The sequence below is a fragment of the Taeniopygia guttata genome, chromosome 3 (assembly GCF_048771995.1).
Source record: "Taeniopygia guttata chromosome 3, bTaeGut7.mat, whole genome shotgun sequence".
Classification (NCBI taxonomy): Eukaryota; Metazoa; Chordata; class Aves; order Passeriformes; family Estrildidae; genus Taeniopygia; species Taeniopygia guttata.
This window is the reverse complement of record NC_133027.1, coordinates 1,733,524-1,754,965: the sequence shown is the minus strand read 5'-3', so window position 1 is coordinate 1,754,965 and position 21,442 is coordinate 1,733,524. Positions and strand designations below refer to the sequence as shown.

Sequence of the window (21,442 nt, the reverse complement as noted above, 5' to 3'; positions counted from 1 at the left end):
TTCCCCCCATAATTCCCGATTTCCCCCGTAATTTCCTATTTCCCTCCTGTAATTCTTGATTTCCCCCCATAATTCTTGATTTCCCCCCATAATTCTTGATTTCCCCCCATAATTCCCAATTTCTCTCAATAACTCCTGAGTTTTCCCCATAATTCACATTTCCCCCTGTAATTCCTGATTTCCCCCTGAAATTCTCGATTTCCTCCAATAATTTCTGATTTCCTCCCATAATTCCCAGTTTTTTCCCCCATAATTCCTGGGTTCCCCCCCATAATTCCCGATTTCCCCCCATAATTCCTGGGTTCCCCCCCATAATTCCCAATTTCCCTCCATAATTTCTGATTTCCCCCCGTAATTCCCGATTTCCCTCTATAATTCCCATTTCTCCCCCGTAATTCCCAATTTCCCCCCATAATTCCCTGTTTTTCCCCGTATTTCCCGATTTCCCCCCATAATTCCTGATTTCCCTCCATAATTCCTTGTTTTTCCCCATATTTCCTGATTTCCTCCCATAATTCCCAATTTCCCCTCCATAATTCCCAATTTCCCTCCAATAATTCCCGATTTCCTCTCCATAATTCCCTCTTTTTCCTCATAATTCCAGATTTCCCCCCATAATTCCCAATTTCCCTTCTATAATTCCCTCTTTTTCCCTGTAATTCCCGATTTTTCTCCATAATTCCCAATTACCCTCCATAGTTCCTTGTTTTTCTCCGTATTTTCTGATTTCCTCCCGTAATTCCCCATTCCCCCCATAATTCCCGATTTCCCCCCACAATTCCCAATTTCCCCTCTATAATTCCCTCTTTTTCCCTGTAATTCCCGATTTCCCCCATAATTCCCGATTCCCCCCCATAATTCCCGATTTCCCCCCATAATGCCCAATTTTCCCTCTATAATTCCCTCTTTTTCCCCCTAATTCCTGATCTCCCCCCATAATTCCCGATTTCCCCCCATAATGCCCAATTTTCCCTCTATAATTCCCTCTTTTTCCCCCTAATTCCTGATCTCCCCCCATAATTCCCAATTTCCCTCCATAATTCCCTGTTTTGCCCTGTATTTCCTGATTTCTCCCCGTAATTCCCAATTTCCCCCCCATAATTCCCTGTTTTTCCCCGTAATTCCCGATTTTCCCGGTAATTCCCGTCAGGAGCGGCTGATGCTGTCCATCCTGCTGCTGTGATTTCCCCCTGTAATTCCCTATTTCTCCCCATAATTCCCGATTTCCCTCCATAATTCCTAATTTCCCGCCATTAATTCCTGATTTTCTCCAATAATTCCTGATTTCCCCCCATAATTCCCAATTTCCCTCCATAATTCCCGATTTCCCCCCGTAATTCCCGTTTTCCTTCCATAATTCCTGATTTCCCCCCATAATTCCCAATTTCCCCCATAATTCCCAATTTCTTCTCGTAATTCCCGATTCCCTCCATAATTCCCGATTTCCCCCCATAATTCCCGATTTCCCCCCTGTAATTCCCTCTTTCCCCCCATAATTCCCGATTTCCTCCAATAATTTCTGATTTCCTCCCTTAATTCCCATTTTTTTCCCCCATAATTCCCATTCCCCCCCGTAATTCCTGATTTCCCTCCATAACTCCTGATTTTTCCCTATAATACCCAATTTCCCTCCATAATTCCCGATTTCCCCCCATAATTCTTGGTTTCCCCCCATAACTCCCAATTTCCCCCCATAATTCCCGATTTCCCTCAATAATTCCCAATTTCCCCCCGTAATTCCCAATTTCCTCACATAATTCCCAATTTCCCCCCGTAATTCCCGATTTCCCGTCATTCCCGTCAGGAGCGGCTGATGCTGTCCATCCTGCTGCTGTGATTTCCCTCCATAATTCCCGATTTCCCTCAATAACTCCCGATTTTTCCCCATAATTCACATTTCCCCCCTGTAATTCCCAATTTCCCTCCATAATTCCTGATTTCCCCCGCTTAATTCCTGATTTCCCCCCATAATTCCTGATTTCCCCTCCATAATTCTGTTTTTCCCTGTAATTCCCAATTTCCCTCCATAATTCCCGATTTCCCCCTATAATTCCCGATATTCCCCCCCATAATTCCCAATTTCCCCCCCATAATTCCCTGTTTTTCCCCATAATTCCCAATTTCCCCATAATTCCCTGTTTTTCCCCATAATTCCCGATTTCCCCCCGTAATTCCCGATTTCCCTGTAATTATTCCCGTCAGGAGCGGCTGATGCTGTCCATCCTGCTGCTGTGATTTCCCCCCGTAATTCCCGATTTCCCCCCGTAATTCCCGATTTTTCCGTAATTCCCGTCAGGAGCGGCTGATGCTGTCCATCCTGCTGCTGTGATTTCCCCCCATAATTCCCGATTTCCCCCCATAATTCCATGTTTTTCCCCGTAATTCCCGATTTCCGGGTAATTATTCCCGTCAGGAGCGGCTGATGCTGTCCATCCTGCTGCTGTGGTTTCCCCCCTGTAATTCCCAATTTCCCCCCATAATTCCCTGTTTTTCCCCATAATTCCCACTTTTCCGCCAGGAGCGTCTGATGCTGTCCATCCTGCTGCTGTGATTCCCTCCCATAATTCCCGATTTCCCCCCGTAATTCCCGATTTTTCCGTAATTTCCGTCAGGAGCGGCTGATGCTGTCCATCCTGCTGCTGTGATTTCCCCCCCATAATTCCATGTTTTTCCCCATAATTCCCGCTTTTCCGGCAGGAGCGTCTGATGCTGTCCATCCTGCCCAAGCACGTGGCGGACGAGATGCTGAAGGAGATGAAGAAGGACCCGAGCCAGAAGGAGCTGCAGCAGTTCAACACCATGTACATGTACCGCCACGAGAACGTCAGGTGAGATTCCCAAAATTCCCGGAATTCCCAAAATTCCCACATTCCCTGCAGAAAAACGTTCCCGGAAAATTGTCAGGAATTCCCCAAATTCTCCCATTGCGCACAGAAAACGTTACACCATGTACATGTACCGCCACGAGAACGTCAGGTGCGATTCCCAAAATTCCCAAAATTCCCACATTCTGTGCAGAAATCATTCCCAGAAAATTGTCAGGAATTGCCCAAATTCTCCCATTCCGCACAGAAAACATTCCTGGAAAATCATCAGGAATTCCCAAAATTTACCCATTCCGCACAGAAAACATTCCCAGAAAATTGTCAGGAATTCTCAAAATTCCCCCGTTCTGTGCAGAAAAATGTTCCGAGAAAACCGGTGGGAATTCCAAAAATTTACCCATTCTGCAGAAAAACTTTCCTGGAAAATTTTCAGGAATTTCCAAAATTCCCATGTTCTGTGCAGAAAACATTCCTGGAAAATTGTCAGGAATTTCCAAAATTCCCTCGCACTGTGCAGAAAAACGTTCCCAGGAAACCAGCGAGAATTCCCAAAATTTCCCCATTCCACATGGAAAACATTCCCAGAAAATCAGTGGGAATTCCCCGAATTCTCCCATTCCGCAAAGAAAACATTCCCAGAAAATCATCAGGAATTCCCAAAATTTACCCATTCTGCGGGAAAATGTTCCCAGGAAACCGGTGGGAATTCCCCAAATTCTCCCATTCCGCACAGAAAACATTCCTGGAAAATTGTCAGGAATTCCCAAAATTCTCCCATTCCGCACGGAAAACATTCCCTGAAAACCAGTGAGAATTCCCATAATTTCCCCATTCCACATGGAAAACATTCCCAGAAAATCAGTGGGAATTTCCAAAATTTCCCCATTCCACGCAGAAAAATGTTGCCAGAAAATTGGTGGGAATTCCCAAAATTCTCCCATTCCACACAGAAAACATTCCCAGGAAGTTGTCAGGAATTCCCAAAAATCTCCTGTTCCATGCAGAAAAACATTCCCAGAAAATTGTCAGGAATTCCCAAAATTCTCTCATTCCACACCGAAAAATGTTCCCAGAAAAACCGGTGGGAATTCCCAAAATTCTCCCATTCCACACAGAAAACATTCCCAGAAAATTTTCAGGAATTCCCAAAATTTGCCCATTCTGGAGGAAAATGTTCCCGGAAAATTTTCAGGAATTTCCAAAATTCCCACATTCTGTGCAGAAAAACATTCCCAGAAAACCGGTGGGAATTCCCAAAATTCTCCCATTCCACACAGAAAACACTCCTGGGAAATTGTCAGGAATTTCCCAAATTCTCCCATTCCGCACAGAAAACATTCCCAGAAAACGGTGGGAATTTCCAGAATTCTCCTATTCTGCACAGAAAACATTCCCGGAAAATTGTCAGGAATTCCCAAAATTTCCCCGTTTTGCATGGAAAACATTCCCAGAAAAACCGGTGGGAATTCCCAAAATTTACCCATTCTGGAGGAAAATGTTCATGGAAAATCGTCAGGAATTCCCCAAATTCTCCCATTCCGCACAGAAAACATTCCTGGAAAATTTTCAGGAATTCCCAAAATTCCCCAGTTCTGTGCAGAAAAACATTCCTGGAAAATCGTCAGGAATTCCCAAATTCTCCCATTCTGCACAGGAAACATTCCCAGGAAGTTGTCAGGAATTCCCAAAATTCTCTCATTCCATGCAGAAAAACGTTCCCAGAAAATTGTCGGAATTCCCAAATTCTCCCATTCCGCACAGAAATTGTTACACCATGTACATGTACCGCCACGAGAACGTCAGGTGCGATTCCCCCCGGAATTCCCAAAATTCCCACATTCCCTGCAGGAAACATTCCCAGAAAATTGTCAGGAATTTCCAAAATTCTCCCGTTCTGCACAGAAAACATTCCTGGAAAATTTTCAGGAATTCTCAAAATTCCCACGTTCCATGCAGAAAACGTTCCCAGAAAACCGGTAGGAATTCCCAAAATTCTGCCATTCTGCACAGAAAACATTCCCGGAAAATTGTCAGGAATTCCCAAAATTCTCACGTTCTGCACAGAAAAATGTTCCCAGAAAATCGTCAGGAATTTCCAAAATTCTCCCATTCCACACATAAAACATTCCCGGAAAATTGTCAGGAATTCCCAAAATTCCCACATTCTGTGCAGAAAAACGTTCCCAGAAAATTATCAGGAATTCCCCAGATTCTCCCATTCCACACAGAAAACATTCCCAGAAAATCAGTGGGAATTTCCAAAATTTCCCCATTCCGTGCAGAAAAATGTTGCCGGAAAATTATCAGGAATTCCCAAAATTCCCCCATTTTGCATGGAAAACATTCCCAGAAAATCAGTGGGAATTCCCAAAATTCTCTCATTCCACACAGAAAACATTCCTGGAAAATTTTCAGGAATTTCCAAAATTCCCATGTTCTGTGCAGAAAAACGTTCCCAGGAAACCAGCGAGAATTCCCAAAATTTCCCCATTCCACATGGAAAACATTCCCAGAAAATCAGTGGGAATTCCCCAAAATTCTCCCATTCTGCACAGAAAACATTCCCGGAAAAACTGTGGGAATTTCCAAAATTCTCCCATTCCACACAGAAAACATTCCCAGAAAATTTTCAGGAATTTCCAAAATTCTCTCATTCCACACAGAAAACATTCCCAGAAAATTTTCAGGAATTTCCAAAATTTACCCATTCTGTGGGAAAATTTTCCCGGAAAATTTTCAGGAATTTCCAAAATTCCCCCGTTCCGTGCAGAAAAACGTTCCCAGAAAATTTTCAGGAATTTCCAAAATTCCCACGTTCTGTGCAGAAAAATGTTCCCAGAAAATTGTCGGGAATTCCCAAAATTTACCCATTCTGCGGGAAAATGTTCCCAGGAAACCGGTGGGAATTCCCAAAATTCTCCCATTCCACACAGAAAACATTCCCAGAAAATCATCATGAATTCCCAAAATTCTCCCATTCTGCACAGAAAATATTCCCGGGAATTTGTCAGGAATTCCCAAAATTCCCACGTTCCATGCAGAAAAACATTCCCAGAAAACCGGTGGGAATTCCCAAAATTCCCCTGTTCTGTGCAGAAAAACATTCCCAGAAACTTGTCAGGAATTTCCAAAATTCTCCCATTCCGCACAGAAAACATTCCTGGAAAATTGTCAGGAATTCCCCAAATTCACCCGTTCCGCAGAGAAAAATGTTCCCAAAAAATTGTCAGGAATTCCCAAAATTCCCCCATTCTGTGCAGAAAAACGTTCCCAGAAAACTGGTGTGAATTCCCAGAATTCTCCCATTCCGCACAGAAAACATTCCCAGAAAACCGCTGGAAATTCCCAAAATTTGGATTCAGTTTTAAGGGTGTCGTTTTTGCCGTATCCTGGATTTTTTTTTTGGGAAAAACGGGATTGAGGAATTTGGGATTGAGTTTGTATTGACAAATCCAGGATTTTTTTGGGGAAAAACGGGAATGGGGAGTTGGAATCGACTTTGTCGAGCTCCATTTTTCCCATATCCCGAATTTTTTTCCTGCTAAAACCGGGATAATGAAGTCGGGGTCGCGTTGGGCGCCCGTCATTCCGGCGTTATCCCGGGATTTGTCATTTTTTGGGAACGGGGGCGCGTTTATCCCGGGATTTGTCATTTTTTGGGAACGAGGCCGTGTTCGTTGACCGTCATTCCGGCGTTATCCCGGGATTTGTCATTTTTTGGGAACAGGGTTGCGTTTATCCCGGGATTTGTCATTTTTTGGGAATGGGGCCGAGTTTATCCCGGGATTTGCCATTTTTTGGGAATGGGGGCGCATTTATCCCGGGAATTGTCATTTTTTGGGAACGGGGGCGCGTTTATCCCGGGATTTGTCATTTTTTGGGAACAGGGGTGCGTTTATCCCGGGATTTGTCATTTTTTGGGAATGGGGCCGCATTGGCCACCCGTCGTTCCGGCGTTATCCCGGGATTTCTCATTTTTTGGGAACGGGGGTGTGTTTATCCCGGGATTTGTCATTTTTTGGGAACTGGGGCGCGTTTATCCCAGGATTTGTCATTTTTTGGGAACGGGGGCACATTTATCCCGGGATTTGTCATTTTTCGGGAATGGGGCTGCATTTATCCCGGAATTTGTCATTTTTTGGGAACGGGGGCGTGTTTTTCCCGGGATTTGTCATTTTTTGGGAACGGGGCCGCGTTTATCCCGGGATTTGTCATTTTTTGGGAACGGGGGAGCATTTATCCCAGAATTTGTCATTTTTTGGGAACGGGGCCGCATTTATCCCGGGATTTGTCATTTTTTGGGAACGGGGCCACGTTGGCCGCCCGTCATTCCGGCGTTTATCCCAGAATTTGTCATTTTTTGGGAACGGGGCCGCGTTTATCCCGGGATTTGTCATTTTTTGGGAACGGGGGCGCGTTTATCCCGGAATTTGTCATTTTTTGGGAACGGGGGCGCGTTTATCCCGGGATTTGTCATTTTTTGGGAACGGGGGCGCGTTTATCCCGGGATTTGTCATTTTTTGGGAACGGGGCCGTGTTTATCCCGGGATTTGTCATTTTTTGGGAACGGGGGCGCGTTTATCCCAGGAATTGTCATTTTTTGGGAACAGGGCCGTGTTTATCCCGGGATTTGTCATTTTTTGGGAACGGGGCTGCGTTTATCCCGGGATTTGCCATTTTTTGGGAACAGGGCCGTGTTTATCCCGGGATTTGTAATTTTTTGGGAACGGGGGCGCGTTTATCCCGGGATTTGTCATTTTTTGGGAACGGGGGCGCGTTTATCCCGGGATTTGTCATTTTTTGGGAACAGGGCCGTGTTTATCCCGGGATTTGTCATTTTTTGGGAACGGGGGCGCGTTTATCCCGGGATTTGTCATTTTTTGGGAACGGGGCTGCGTTTATCCCGGGATTTGTCATTTTTTGGGAATGGGGGCGCATTTATCCCGGGATTTGTCATTTTTTGGGAATGGGGGCGCATTTATCCCGGGATTTGTCATTTTTTGGGAATGGGGGCGCATTTATCCCGGGATTTGCCATTTTTTGGGAACAGGGCCGTGTTTATCCCGGGATTTGTAATTTTTTGGGAACGGGGGCGCGTTTATCCCGGGATTTGTCATTTTTTGGGAACGGGGGCGCGTTTATCCCGGGATTTGTCATTTTTTGGGAACGGGGCCGCGTTTATCCCGAGATTTGTCATTTTTTGGGAACGGGGCCACGTTTATCCCGGGATTTGTCATTTTTTGGGAACGGGGGCGCGTTTATCCCGGGATTTGTCATTTTTTGGGAACGGGGCCGCATTTATCCTGGGATTTGGCATTTTTTGGGAACGGGGGTGTGTTTATCCCGGGATTTGTCATTTTTTGGGAACGGGGCCATGTTTGGCGCCCATTCTTCCGGTGTTTATCCCGGGATTTGTCATTTTTTGGGAACGGGGGCACGTTTATCCCGGGATTTGTCATTTTTTGGGAACGGGGGCGCATTTATCCCGGGATTTGTCATTTTTTGGGAACGGGGCCGCATTTATCCCGGGATTTGTCATTTTTTGGGAACGGGGGCACGTTTATCCCGGGATTTGTCATTTTTTGGGAACGAGGGCGCATTTATCCCAGGATTTGTCATTTTTTGGGAACGGGGGTGCATTTATCCCGGGATTTGTCATTTTTTGGGAACGGGGGTGCATTTATCCCGGGATTTGTCATTTTTTGGGAACGGGGGTGCGTTTATCCTGGGATTTGTCATTTTTTGGGAACGGGGGCGCGTTCACTGCCCATCATTCCGGCATTATCCCGGAATTTGTCATTTTTTGGGAATGGTGGCGCATTTATCCCGGGATTTGTCATTTTTTGGGAACGGGGGCGCGTTTATCCCGGGATTTGTCATTTTTTGGGAATGGGGCCACGTTCGGCGCCCATCATTCCGGCATTTTTCCCGGGATTTGTCATTTTTTGGGAATGGGGGTGCATTTATCCCGGGATTTGTCATTTTTTGGGAACGGGGGCGCGTTTATCCCGGGATTTGTCATTTTTTGGGAACGGGGGGGCGTTTATCCCGGGATTTGTCATTTTTTGGGAACGGGGGCGCATTTTTCCCAGGATTTGTCATTTTTTGGGAACGGGGGCGCGTTTATCCCGGGATTTGTCATTTTTTGGGAACGGGGGCGCGTTTATCCCGGGATTTGTCATTTTTTGGGAACGGGGGCGCATTTTTCCCGGGATTTGGCATTTTTTGGGAACAGGGGCGCTTTTATCCCGGGACTTGTCACTTTTTGGGAACGGGGCCACGTTGGCCGCCCGTCATTCCGGTGTTATCCCGGGATTTGTCATTTTTTGGGAACGGGGCCGCGTTGGCCGCCCGTCATTCCGGCATTTTTCCCGGGATTTGTCATTTTTTGGGAACGGGGGTGCGTTTATCCCGGGATTTGTCATTTTTTGGGAACGGGGGCGCGTTTATCCCGGGATTTGTCATTTTTTGGGAACGGGGTCGCATTTATCCCGGGATTTGTCATTTTTTGGGAATGGGGCCGCGTTTATCCCGGGATTTGTCATTTTTTGGGAACGGAGGCACGTTTATCCCAGAATTTGTCATTTTTTGGGAACGGGGCCGCATTTTTCCCTGGATTTGTCATTTTTTGGGAACGGGGCCACATTTATCCCGGGATTTGGCATTTTTTGGGAACGGGGGCGCGTTTATCCCGGGATTTGTCATTTTTTGGGAACGGGGGCGCGTTTATCCCGGGATTTTTCATTTTTTGGGAACGGGGGCGCGTTTATCCCGGGATTTGGCATTTTTTGGGAACGGGGGCGCGTTTATCCCGGGATTTGTCATTTTTTGGGAACGGGGCTGCATTTATCCCGGGATTTCTCATTTTTTGGGAACGGGGCCACGTTCAGCGCCCATCGTTCCGGTGTTTATCCCGGGATTTGTCATTTTTTGGGATCGGGGCTGCGTTTATCCCGGGATTTGTCATTTTTTGGGAACAGGTGTGCGTTTATCCCGGGATTTGTCATTTTTTGGGAACGGGGGCGCGTTTATCTCGGGATTTGTCATTTTTTGGGAACGGGGGCACGTTTATCCCGGGATTTGTCATTTTTTGGGAACGGGGGCGCGTTTATCCCCGGATTTGTCATTTTTTGGGAACAGGGCCGCGTTTATCCCGGGATTTGTCATTTTTTGGGAACGGGGGCACATTTATCCCGGGATTTGTCATTTTTTGGGAACGGGGGCACATTTATCCCGGGATTTGTCATTTTTTGGGAACGGGGCCTTGTTTATCCCGGGATTTGTCATTTTTTGGGAATGGGGCCGCATTTTTCCCGGGATTTGTCATTTTTTGGGAACGGGGCTGCATTTATCCCGGGATTTGTCATTTTTTTGGGAACGGGGCCGCGTTGGCCGCCCGTCATTCCGGCGTTTATCCCGGAATTCCCGGAATTCCGCAGCATCCTGTTTGCCGACATCGTGGGCTTCACGCAGCTCTCGTCGTCCTGCAGCGCCCAGGAGCTCGTCAAGCTCCTCAACGAGCTCTTCGCCCGCTTCGACAAACTCGCCGCCGTGAGTCCCATCCCGGCATTCCCGGGATTCCCGAAATTCCCGGAATTCCCAGAATTCCCAACCCCTCACAAAAAACCCGCCAATTCCTGCCCGCACCATCCCAGATTTCTCCAACTTTTCCTTGGGCGCTCACAAGGATGAATCAAATCTTCGGCTCCGCGCCACAGAGGACTTTTCCTGGAATTCCCATATTTTTCCCACAATTTCCTTCCCTTTTCCATCCCAAAATTCCATAAAAATCCCTCGGGATGGATCCTGAGCGTCCTCAATCCCGGAATGGTTTGGGATGGGATCCATGGATTTCCAATCCCAAACTGCTCCAAGTTTTCCTTGGACACTCAACTCCACGCCACACCCAATTTTTCCAGGAATTCCCAACTTTTCCTGGAATTCCCTTCCTTTTTCCATCCCCAAATTCCATAAAAATCCCTCGGGATGGATCCTGAGTGTCCTCGATCCCAGAATCCCAGAATGGTTTGGGATGGGATCCATGGATTTTCCAATCCCAAACTGCTCCAACTTTTCCTTGGACACTCCCAGTGATGAACCAACCACTCAACTCCACATCAAACCTGATTTTTCCTGGAATTCCCAATTTTTTCCCACAATTTCCTTCCTTTTTCCATCCCCAAATTCCATAAAAATCCCTCGGGATGGATCCTGAGCGTCCTCGATCCCGGAATCCCGGAATGCTTTGGGATGAGATCCATGGATTTTCCAATCCCATCCCAATCCCAAACTGCTCCAACTTTTCCTTGGACACTCAACTCCATGTCACACCCGATTTTTCCTGGAATCCCCAAATTTTTGCAGGAATTTCCTTCCATTTTCCATCCCCAAAATTCCATAAAAATCCCTCGGGATGGATCCTGAGCGTCCTCGATCCCAGAATCCCGGAATGGTTTGGGATGGGATCCATGGATTTTCCAATCCCAAACTGCTCCAAGTTTTCCTTGGACACTCAATTCCACACCACACCCAATTTTTCCAGGAATTCCCAACTTTTCCCACAATTTCCTTCCTTTTTCCATCCCAAAATTCCATAAAAATCCCTCGGGATGTATCCTGAGTCTCCTGGATCCCAGAATCCTGGAATGGTTTGGGATGGGATCCATGGATTTTCCAATCCCAAACTGCTCCAACTTTTCCTTGGACACTCAATTCCATGTCACACCCGATTTTTCCAGGAATTCCCAAATTTTTCCGACAATTTCCTTCCCCCTTTCCATCCCAAATTCCATAAAAATCCCTCAGGATGGATCCCGAGCGTTTTTGATCCCATAATCCCGGAATGGTTTGGGATGGGATCCGTGGATTGTCCAATCCCAAACTGCTCCAATTTTTCCTTGGACACTCAATTCCATGTCACACCCAATTTTTCCAGGAATTCCCAAATTTTTCCCACAATTTCCTTCCCTTTTCCATCCCCAAAATTCCATAAAAATTTCTCGGGATTGATCCTGAACACCCTCGATCCCAGAATCCCAGGATGGTTTGGGATGGGATCCCTGGATTTTCCAATCCCATCCCAATCCCAAACTGCGCCAATTTTTCCTTGGACACTCAACTCCGCGCCACACACAATTTTTCCTGGAATTCCCAAATTTTTCCCACAATTCCCTTCCCTTTTCCATCCCCAAATTCCATAAAAATCCCTCAGGATGGATCCTGAACACCCTCGATCCCAGAATCCCGGAATGGTTTGGGATGGGATCCATGGATTTTCCAATCCCAAACTGCTCCAACTTTTCCTTGGACACTCAACTCCTCGTCACACCCGATTTTTCCCGGAATTCCCAAATTTTTCCCACAATTTCCTTCCTTTTTCCACCCCCAAATTCCATAAAAATCCCTCAGGATGGATCCTGAGCGTCCTCGATCCCAGAATCCCGGAATGGTTTGGGATGAGATCCACGGATCACCAATCCCACCCCATCTCAATCCCATAATCCCAAATTTTTCCGGCCTTTCCCCGGACACTCCGAGGGGTGGGAAACAGGTTCGGGAATAGGAAATTCCCGGTTTTTTTTTGGGAATTCCCAGAAACATCACCAGCTGCGGATCAAGATCCTGGGGGATTGTTACTACTGCATCTGCGGGCTGCCGGAATTCCGGGAGGATCACGCGGCGTGCGCCATCCGCATGGGGCTGGACATGGTGGAGGCCATCGCGTAAGGGATCGGGATCGGGATCGGGATCGGGATCAGGATCGGCATCGGGATCGGGATCGGGATTGGGGTTGGGGATTGGGATTGGGATCAGGATAGGGATCGGGATCGGGATCGGGATCGGGATTGGGGATTGGGGATGGGGATGGGGACTGGGGACTGGGAATGGGGATTGGGATTGGGAATTTGGGACGGGGTTGGGATTGCGAATTGGGGAATGGGATTGGGATTGGGGTTGGGGTTGGGAATGGGAATTGGGATTGGGAATTGGGAATTGGGGATTGGGAATTGGGAATTGGGAATTGGGATTTGGGAATTGGGAATTGGGGAATGGGATTGGGAATGGGAATGGGGATGGGGATTGGGGATAGGGATTGGGATCGGGGTTGGGGATTGGGGTTGGGGGTTGGGATTGGGGTTGGGATTGGGATCGGGATCGGGATTGGGATCGGGATAGGGATTGGGATAGGGATTGGGAATGGGGATGGGATTGGGATTGGGATTGGGAATGGGGATGGGATTGGGATTGGGATTGGGATTGGGATTGGATTTGGGATGGGGATTGGGGATTGTGGATGGGATTGGGAATGGGAATTGGGAATTGGGAATGGAGATGGGAAACAGGGAATGGGGATAGGAACGGGGATGGGAAAGGGAATTGGGGATGGGGATTGGGATTGGGGACGGGAATGGGAATGGGAATTGGGATGGGGATGGGAATTGGGGATTGGGAGTTGGGAATTGGGAATTGGGAACTGGGAATGGGGATGGGGATGGGAATTGGGGTTGGGGATGGGATTGGGAATGGGGATTGGTAATTGGGGATGGGGGTTGGGATTAGGATTGGGGATTGGGGATTGGGGATTGGGATCGGGATCGGGATTGGGATCGGGATCGGGATCGGGATTGGGATTGGGATTGGGGAATTCCGGGAGGACCACGCGGCGTGCGCCATCCGCATGGGGCTGGACATGGTGGAGGCCATCGCGTAAGGATCGGGATCGGGATCGGGATTGGGGATCGGGATTGGGATTATGATTGGGATTGGGGATTGGGATTGGGATTGGGAGCTGGGAATTGGGAATTGGGGATGGGAATTGGGGATTGGGAATTGGGAATTGGGGATGGGATTGGGGTTTGGGGTTGGGAATTGGGATTTGGTATTGGGGTTGGGATTGGGATTGGGAATGGGGACTGGGATTGGGAAATTTGGGTTGGGATTGGGAATTGGAATTCAGGATGGGGATTGGGGATTGGGATTCCGGATTGGGGATGGGGAATGGGGATGGGGATGGGGATTAGGATTGGGAGTGGGATGGGATTGGGGATTGGGGATGGGGATTGGGAATTGGGGATTGGGATTGGAGTTGGGATGGGGATTGGGATTGAGGATGGGATTGGGATTGGGGAATTCCGAGAGGACCACGCGGCGTGCGCCATCCGCATGGGGCTGGACATGGTGGAGGCCATCGCGTAAGGGATCGGCATCGGGATCGGGAATTGGGAATTCGGGATCGGGATTGGGGATGAGGTTGGGATTGGGATTCGGAATTGGGAACTGGGAACTGGGAACTGGGAACTGGGAATTGGGAATTGGGAATTGGGAATTGGGAATTGGGAATTGGGAATTGGGAATTGGGGATTGGGATTGGGATTGGGATTGGGAATGGGAATTGGGGATTGGGGATTGGAATGGGAAGGGGTTCGGAATTGGGAACAGGGAAGGGGGATGAGAATGGGAATTGGGGATTGGGAATTGGGATTGGGATTGGGATTGGGATTGGGGATGGGGATTGGGGATGGGGATTGGGATTTGGGATTTGGGATTGGGATTGGGGATTGGGATTGGGGAATTCCGGGAGGACCACGCGGCGTGCGCCATCCGCATGGGGCTGGACATGGTGGAGGCCATCGCGTAAGGATCGGGATCGGGATCGGGAATTCGGGATTGGGATCGGGATCGGGATAGATTGGGGTTGGGGTTGGGATTGGGACTGGGATTGGGGATTGGGATTGGGGAATTCCGGGAGGACCACGCGGCGTGCGCCATCCTCATGGGGCTGGACATGGTGGAGGCCATCGCGTAAGGGATCGGGATCGGGATCGGGATCGGGATCGGGATCGGGATCGGGATCGGGATCGGGAATTGGGATCGGGATCGGGATCGGGATCGGGATCGGGAACGGGAACGGGATTGGGATTGGGGAATTGGGGATGGGGATTGGGAATAGGAACGGGAATGGGAATGGGATGGGGATGGGGATGAGGATGGGGAATGGGGTTGGAATTGGGATTGGGATTGGGTTGGGAATGGGATCGGGGATGGGAATTGGGAATTGGGATTGGGATCGGGATTGGGTTTGGGATTGGGATTGGGATTGGGATCGGGATTGGGATTGGGGAATTCCGGGAGGACCACGCGGCGTGCACCATCCGCATGGGGCTGGACATGGTGGAGGCCATCGCGTAAGGGATCGGGATCGGGATCGGGATTGGGATTGGGATTGGGATTGGGGTTGGGAATTGGGGATCGGGATTGGGTTTGGGATTGAGGATGGGAATTGGGATTGGGATTGGGATTGGGATTGGGATTGGGATTGGGATTGGGATTGGGATTGGGAATGGGTTTGGGGATGGGAAATTGGGAATGGGGATTGGGGATGGGATCGGGATTGGGATTGGGGATTGGGAATTGGGAATTGGGAATGGGATTGGGAATTGGGAATTGGGAATTGGGAATTGGGAATTGGGATCGGGATTGGGAATCAGGGATTGGGATTGGGATTGGGGATGGGATCGGGATCGGGATAGATTGGGATTGGGGATTCGGGATTCGGATTGGGATTGGGATTGGGGAATTCCGGGAGGATCACGCGGCGTGCGCCATCCGCATGGGGCTGGACATGGTGGAGGCCATCGCGTAAGGGATCGGGATCGGGATCGGGATCGGGAATTGGGATGGGGATTGGGGTTGGGAATTGGGGTTGGGATTGGGATTGGGGTTGGGAATTGGGAATTGGGAACTGGGAACTGGGAACTGGGAACTTGGAACTTGGAATTGGGAATTGGGAATTGGGAATTGGGATTGGGATTGTGGATGAGGGATGGAATATGTTCCTCAGTCCCCGTGACCACTCCCGGTGCCCGTTCCTGGTGCCTGTGGCCACTCCCGGTGCCCGTGACCACTCCTGGTACCCATTCCCAGTCCCCATATCCACTCCTGGTCCCCATGGCCACTCCTGGTCCCCATGACCACTCCTGGTCCCCGTGGCCACCCCCAGTGCCCATTCCCAGTGCTTGTGGCTCCTCCTGGTGCCTGTGGCCACTCCTGGTGCCTGTGGCCACTCCTGATCCCCATGGCCACTCTTGGTCCCCAGTCCTCATGGCCACTCCTGGTGCCCATTCCCGGTCCCCATGACCACTCCCTGTTCCCATGGCCACTCCCAGTGCCCATTACCGGTCACCTGTGGCCATTCCCAGTTCCTTGTGGTCACTCCCCGTCCCCATGACCACTCCTGGTCCCCATGACTGGTCCCTGTCCCCATGGCCACCCCCAGTCCCCATGACCACCCCTGGTCCCCGTGCCCACCCCGCGCGTTGCGGTGGGCAGCTCGGTGCGGGAGCGGACGCGCACGGCGGTGACCATTCCCAGTGGCCATTCCCGGTCTCCATGCCCATTCCCGGTCCCTGTGGCCATTCCCAGTCCCCATGGCCATTCCTGGTCCCCATGGCCACTCCTGGTGCCCATTCCCAGTGGCCATTCCCGGTTCCCGTGACCACTCCTGTCCCCATGGCCACTCCCAGTCCCCGTGACCACTCCTGGTCCCCATGACCACTCCTGGTCCCCATGGCCACTCCTGGTGCCCGTTCCTGGTCCCTGTGGCCACACTTGGTCCCCAGTCCCCATGACCACTCCCTGTCCCCATGGCCACTCCTGGTCCCCATGACCACTCCCTGTGACCATTCCTGGTCCCCATGACCATTCCTGGTCCCCATGACCACCCCTGTCCCCCGTGCCCACCCTTGGCCTTGCGGTGGGCAGCTCGGAGCGGGAGCGGACACGCACGGCGGTGCCCATTCCCAGTGGCCATTCCCAGTCCCTGTGACCACCCCTGGTCCCTGTGACCACTCCCTGTCCCTGTGACCACCCCTGTCCCCCGTGCCCACCCCTGGCGTTGCGGTGGGCAGCTCGGTGCGGGAGCGGACGCGCACGGCGGTGGCCATTCCCAGTGGCCATTCCCAGTCCCCATGACCACTCCCGGTCCACATGGCCACTTCTGGTCCCCATGACCACTCCTGGTCCCCGTGGCCACCCCCGGTGCCCATTCCCTGTCGCCTGTGGCCATTCCCAGTTCCTTGTGACCACTCCTGGTCCCCATGACCACTCCTGGTCCCCGTGACCATTCCCAGTGCCCATTACCGGTCACCTGTGGCCATTCCCAGTTCCTTGTGGTCACTCCTGGTCCCCATGACCACTCCTGGTCCCCTGTGACCACTCCCAGTCCCCGTGACCACTCCTGGTCCCCATGACCACTCCTGGTCCCTGTGGCCACCTCCGGTGCCCGTTCCCGTTCCCTGTGGCCACTCCTGTTGCCCATGGCCACTCCTGGTGCCCGTTCCCGTTCCCCGTGGCCACTCCTGGTCCCTGTGGCCACCTCCGGTGCCCGTTCCCGGTGCCTGTGGCCACTCCTGGTTCCTGTGGCCACTTGTGGTGCCCATTCCCATTCCCCTTGACCACTCCTGGTCCCCATGACCACTCCTGATCCCCATGACCACTCCTGGTCTCCATGACCACTCCTGGTCTCCATGACCACTCCTGGTCCCCATGGCCACTCCCTGTCCCCATGGCCACTCCTGGTGCCCGTCCCCAGTCCCTGTGGCCATTCCCAGTTCCTCATGACCACTCCCGGTCCCCATGACCACTCCTGGTCCCCATGACCACTCCTGGTCCCCCGTGCCCACCCCTGGCCTTGCGGTGGGCAGCTCGGTGCGGGAGCGGACGCGCACGGCAGTGGCCATTCCCAGTGCCCATTCCCAGTCCCCATGACCACTCCCTGTCCTCATGACCCCTCCTGGTCCCCATGACCACTCCTGGTCCCCATGGCCACTCCTGGTCCCCATGGCCACTCCTGGTCCCCGTGGCCACTCCGGGTGCCTGTTTCTGGTCCCTGTGGCCACTCTTGTTCCTCAGTCCCCATGGCCACTCCCGGTCCCCATTCTCGGTCCCTGTGGCCACTCCTGGTCCCTGTGGCTACTCCCAGTGCCCATTACCGGTCGCCTGTGGCCATTCCCAGTTCCTTGTGGTCACTCCCAGTCCCCATGACCACTCCCGGTCCCCATGGCCACTCCTGGTGCCCGTTCCCGGTCCCTGTGGCCACTCCTGGTCCCCATGGCCACTCCTGGTGCCCGTCCCCAGTCCCAGTGGCCATTCCCAGTTCCTCGTGGCCACTCCCATTCCCCATGACCACTCCTGGTGCCCATGGCCAGTCCTGGTCCCCATGGCCACTCCTGGTGCCCATTCCTGATCCCCATGGCCACTCCCTGTCCCCATGGCCATTCCCTGTCCCTGTGACCACTCCCTGTCCCCGTGCCCACCCCCGGTGCCCATCTCCGTCCCCATGGCCACCCCCGGTGCCCATCCCCGGTCCCCACGGCCACCTGGCCTTGCGGTGGGCAGCTCGGTGCGGGAGCGGACGCGCACGGTGGTGGCCATTCCCAGTGGCCATTCCCAGTCCCCATGGCCACTCCTGGTCCCCATGACCCCTCCTGGTCCCCGTGACCACTCCCGGACCCTGTTCCCGGTCCCTGTGGCCACTCCTGGTGCCCATTCCCGGTCCCTGTGGCCATTCCCAGTTCCTCGTGGCCACTCCCTGTTCCCATGGCCACTCCTGGTCCCCATGGCCACTCCCGGTGCCCGTCCCCGGTCCCTGTGGCCACTCCCGGTCCCCATGGCCACTCCTGGTGCCTGTGACCACCCCCAGTGCCCGTTCCCGGTGCCTGTGGCCACTCCTGGTGCCCATGACCACTCTTGGTTCCCAGTCCCTGTGGCCACTCCTGGTGCCCATTCCCAGTGCCTGTGGCCACTCCCAGTGCCCGTCCCTGGTCCCTGTGGCCACTCTTGGTCCCCAGTACCCATGACCACTCCCGGTCCCCATGGCCACTCCTGGTGCCGTTCCTGGTCCCTGTGGCCACTCTTGGTCCCCATGACCACTCTCGGTCCCCATGGCCACTCTTGGTCCCAGTCCCCATGGCCACTCCTGGTGCCCATTCCCGTTCCCCTTGACCACTCCCATTCTCCTTGACCACTCCTGGTCCCCATGGCCACCCCCGGTGCCCATCCCCGGTCCCCATGACTGGTCCCATTCCCCATGGCCACCCCCGGTGCCCATCCCCGGTCCCCACGGCCACCTGGCCTTGCGGTGGGCAGCTCGGTGCGGGAGCGGATGCGCACGGCGGTGGCCATTCCCAGTGGCCATTCCTGGTGGCCATTCCCGGTCCCTGTGACCATTCCTGGTCCCCATGGTCACTCCTGGTGCCCGTGACCACCCCTGGTGCCCGTTCCCGGTGCCCGTCACCACTCCCAGTCCCTGTGGCCACTCCTGGTCCCCATGGCCACTCTTGGTCCCCATTCCCCATGACCACTCCTGGTGCCCGTTCCCGTTCCCTGTGGCCACTCTTGGTCTCCAGTCCCCATGGCCATTCCCAGTCCCCATGGCCACTCCTGGTCACCATGGCCACTCCTGGTGCCCATTCCCAGTCCCTGTGACCACTCCCTGTCCCCACGGCCACCTGGCCTTGCGGTGGGCAGCTCGGTGCGGGAGCGGACGCGCACGGCGGTGGCCATTCCCAGTGGCCATTCCCAATGGCCATTCCCAGTCCCTGTGACCATTCCCAGTCCCCATGGCCATTCCTGGTCCCCATGACCACTCCTGGTCCCCTGTGTCCACCTGGCCTTGCGGTGGCACAGCTCGGTGCGGGAGCGGACGCGCACGGCGGTGGCCACTCCCTGTCTCCATGACCACTCCCGGTGCCCATTCCCTGTCGCCTGTGGCCATTCCCAGTTCCTCGTGGCCACTCCTGGTGCCCATTGCCACTCCTGGTCCCCATGACCACTCCTGGTGCCCATTCCTGGTCCCTGTGGCCACTCCTGGTCCCCATGGCCACTCTTGGTGCTCATTTCCTGTCCCCATGGCCACCACCAGTGCCCATTCCTGGTCTCCATGGCCACTCCTGGTCCCCATGGCCACTCCTGGTCCCCATGACCACTCCCAGTGTCCATTACCGGTCACCTGTGGCCATTCCCAGTTCCTTGTGGTCACTCCCGGTCCCCGTGACCACTCCTGGCCCCCGTGACCACTCCTGGCCCCCGTGACCACTCCTGGTCCCCTGTGACCACTCCCGGTCCCCATGACCACTCCTGGTCCCCATGACCACTCCTGGTCCCTGTGGCCACCTCCAGTGCCTGTTCCCGTTCCCTGTGGCCACTCCTGTTGCCTGTGGCCACTCCTGGTGCCCGTTCCCAGTCCCTGTGACCACTCTTGGTCCCCATGGCCACTCCCTGTCCCCATGGCCACTCCTGGTGCCCGTCCCCAGTCCCTGTGGCCATTCCCAGTTCCTCATGACCACTCCCGGTCCCTGTGACCACTCCTGGTCCCTGTGGCCACTCCTGGTCCCCATGGCCACTCCTGGTGCCCATTCCCAGTCCCCATGGCCACTGCTGGTCCCCGTGGCCACTCCCTGTCCCCATGGCCACCCCCAATGCCCATTCCCGTCCCCCATGCCACCCCCCGGTGCCCATCCTCGGTCCCCATGGCCACCCCCGGTGCCCGTCCCTGTCCCCCGTGCCCACCCCGCGGCGTTGCGGTGGCGCAGCTCGGTGCGGGAGCGGACGCGCACGGCGGTGCCCATTCCTAGTGGCCATGGCCATTCCCAGTCCCCATGGCCATTCCCTGTCCCTGTGACCACTCCCAGTGCCCATGGCCACCCCCGGTGCCCATGGCCACTCCTGGTCCCCATGACCACTCCTGGTCGCCATGGCCACCCCCGGTGCCCGTTCCTGGTGCCCGTGGCCACTCCTGGTTCCTGCGGCCACTTGTGGTGCCCATTCCCATTCCCCTTGACAACTCCTGGTCCCCATGACCACTCCTGATCCCCATGACCACTCCTGGTCTCCATGACCACACCTGGTCCCCATGGCCACTCCCTGTCCCCATGGCCACTCCTGGTGCCCGTCCCCAGTCCCTGTGGCCATTCCCAGTTCCTCATGACCACTCCCGGTCCCCATGGCCACTCCTGGTCCCCATGACCACTCTTGGTCCCCAGTCCCCGTGGCCACTTCTGGTGCCCGTTGCCAGTCCCCATGGCCACTCCCGGTCCCCATGACCACTCCTGGTCCCCATGGCCACCCCTGTCCCCCATGCCCACCCGGGGCCTTGCGGTGGGCAGCTCGGTGCGGGAGCGGACGCGCACGGCGGTGGCCATTCCCAGTGGCCATTCCCAGTGGCCATTCCCAGTGGCCATTCCCGGTCCCTGTGACCACCCCCAGTGCCCATTCCTGGTGCCCGTGGCCACTTGTGGTGCCTGTGGCCACTCCTGGTCCTCATGGCCACTCTTGGTCCCCAGTCCCCGTGACCACTCCTGGTGCCCGTCCCCAGTCCCTGTGGCCATTCCCAGTTCCTCGTGGCCACTCCCATTCCCCATGACCACTCCCTGTCCCCATGACCACTCCTGGTCCCCGTGGCCACTCCCTGTCCCCATAGCCACCCCCGGTGCCCGTCCCCGTGCCCACCCCTTGGCCTTGCGGTGGGCAGCTCGGTGCGGGAGCGGACGCGCACGGCGGTGGCCATTCCCAGTCCCCATGGCCATTCCCAGTGGCCATTCCCAGTGGCCATTCCTGGT

At 53.5% G+C, this 21,442-nt stretch overlaps 1 protein-coding gene across 5 annotated transcripts in view; it reads left to right on the top strand.

The window, feature by feature from the left end:
- ADCY3 (adenylate cyclase 3) overlaps positions 1-21,442 on the top strand; it is a 61,563-nt gene that overhangs the window by 15,874 nt on the left and 24,247 nt on the right. For 3 of the 5 annotated variants that reach the window (XM_072926239.1, XM_072926237.1, XM_072926238.1), the window contains exons 3-5: positions 2,698-2,828; positions 10,265-10,376; positions 12,420-12,547. In XM_072926239.1, coding sequence (XP_072782340.1) covers positions 2,698-2,828; positions 10,265-10,376; positions 12,420-12,547 — 371 coding nt within the window. Of the gene's footprint in view, positions 1-2,697; positions 2,829-4,551; positions 4,629-10,264; positions 10,377-12,419; positions 12,548-21,442 lie in introns of those variants that run through there. The other 2 variants (XM_072926236.1, XM_072926235.1) reach the window with 2 other exon arrangements.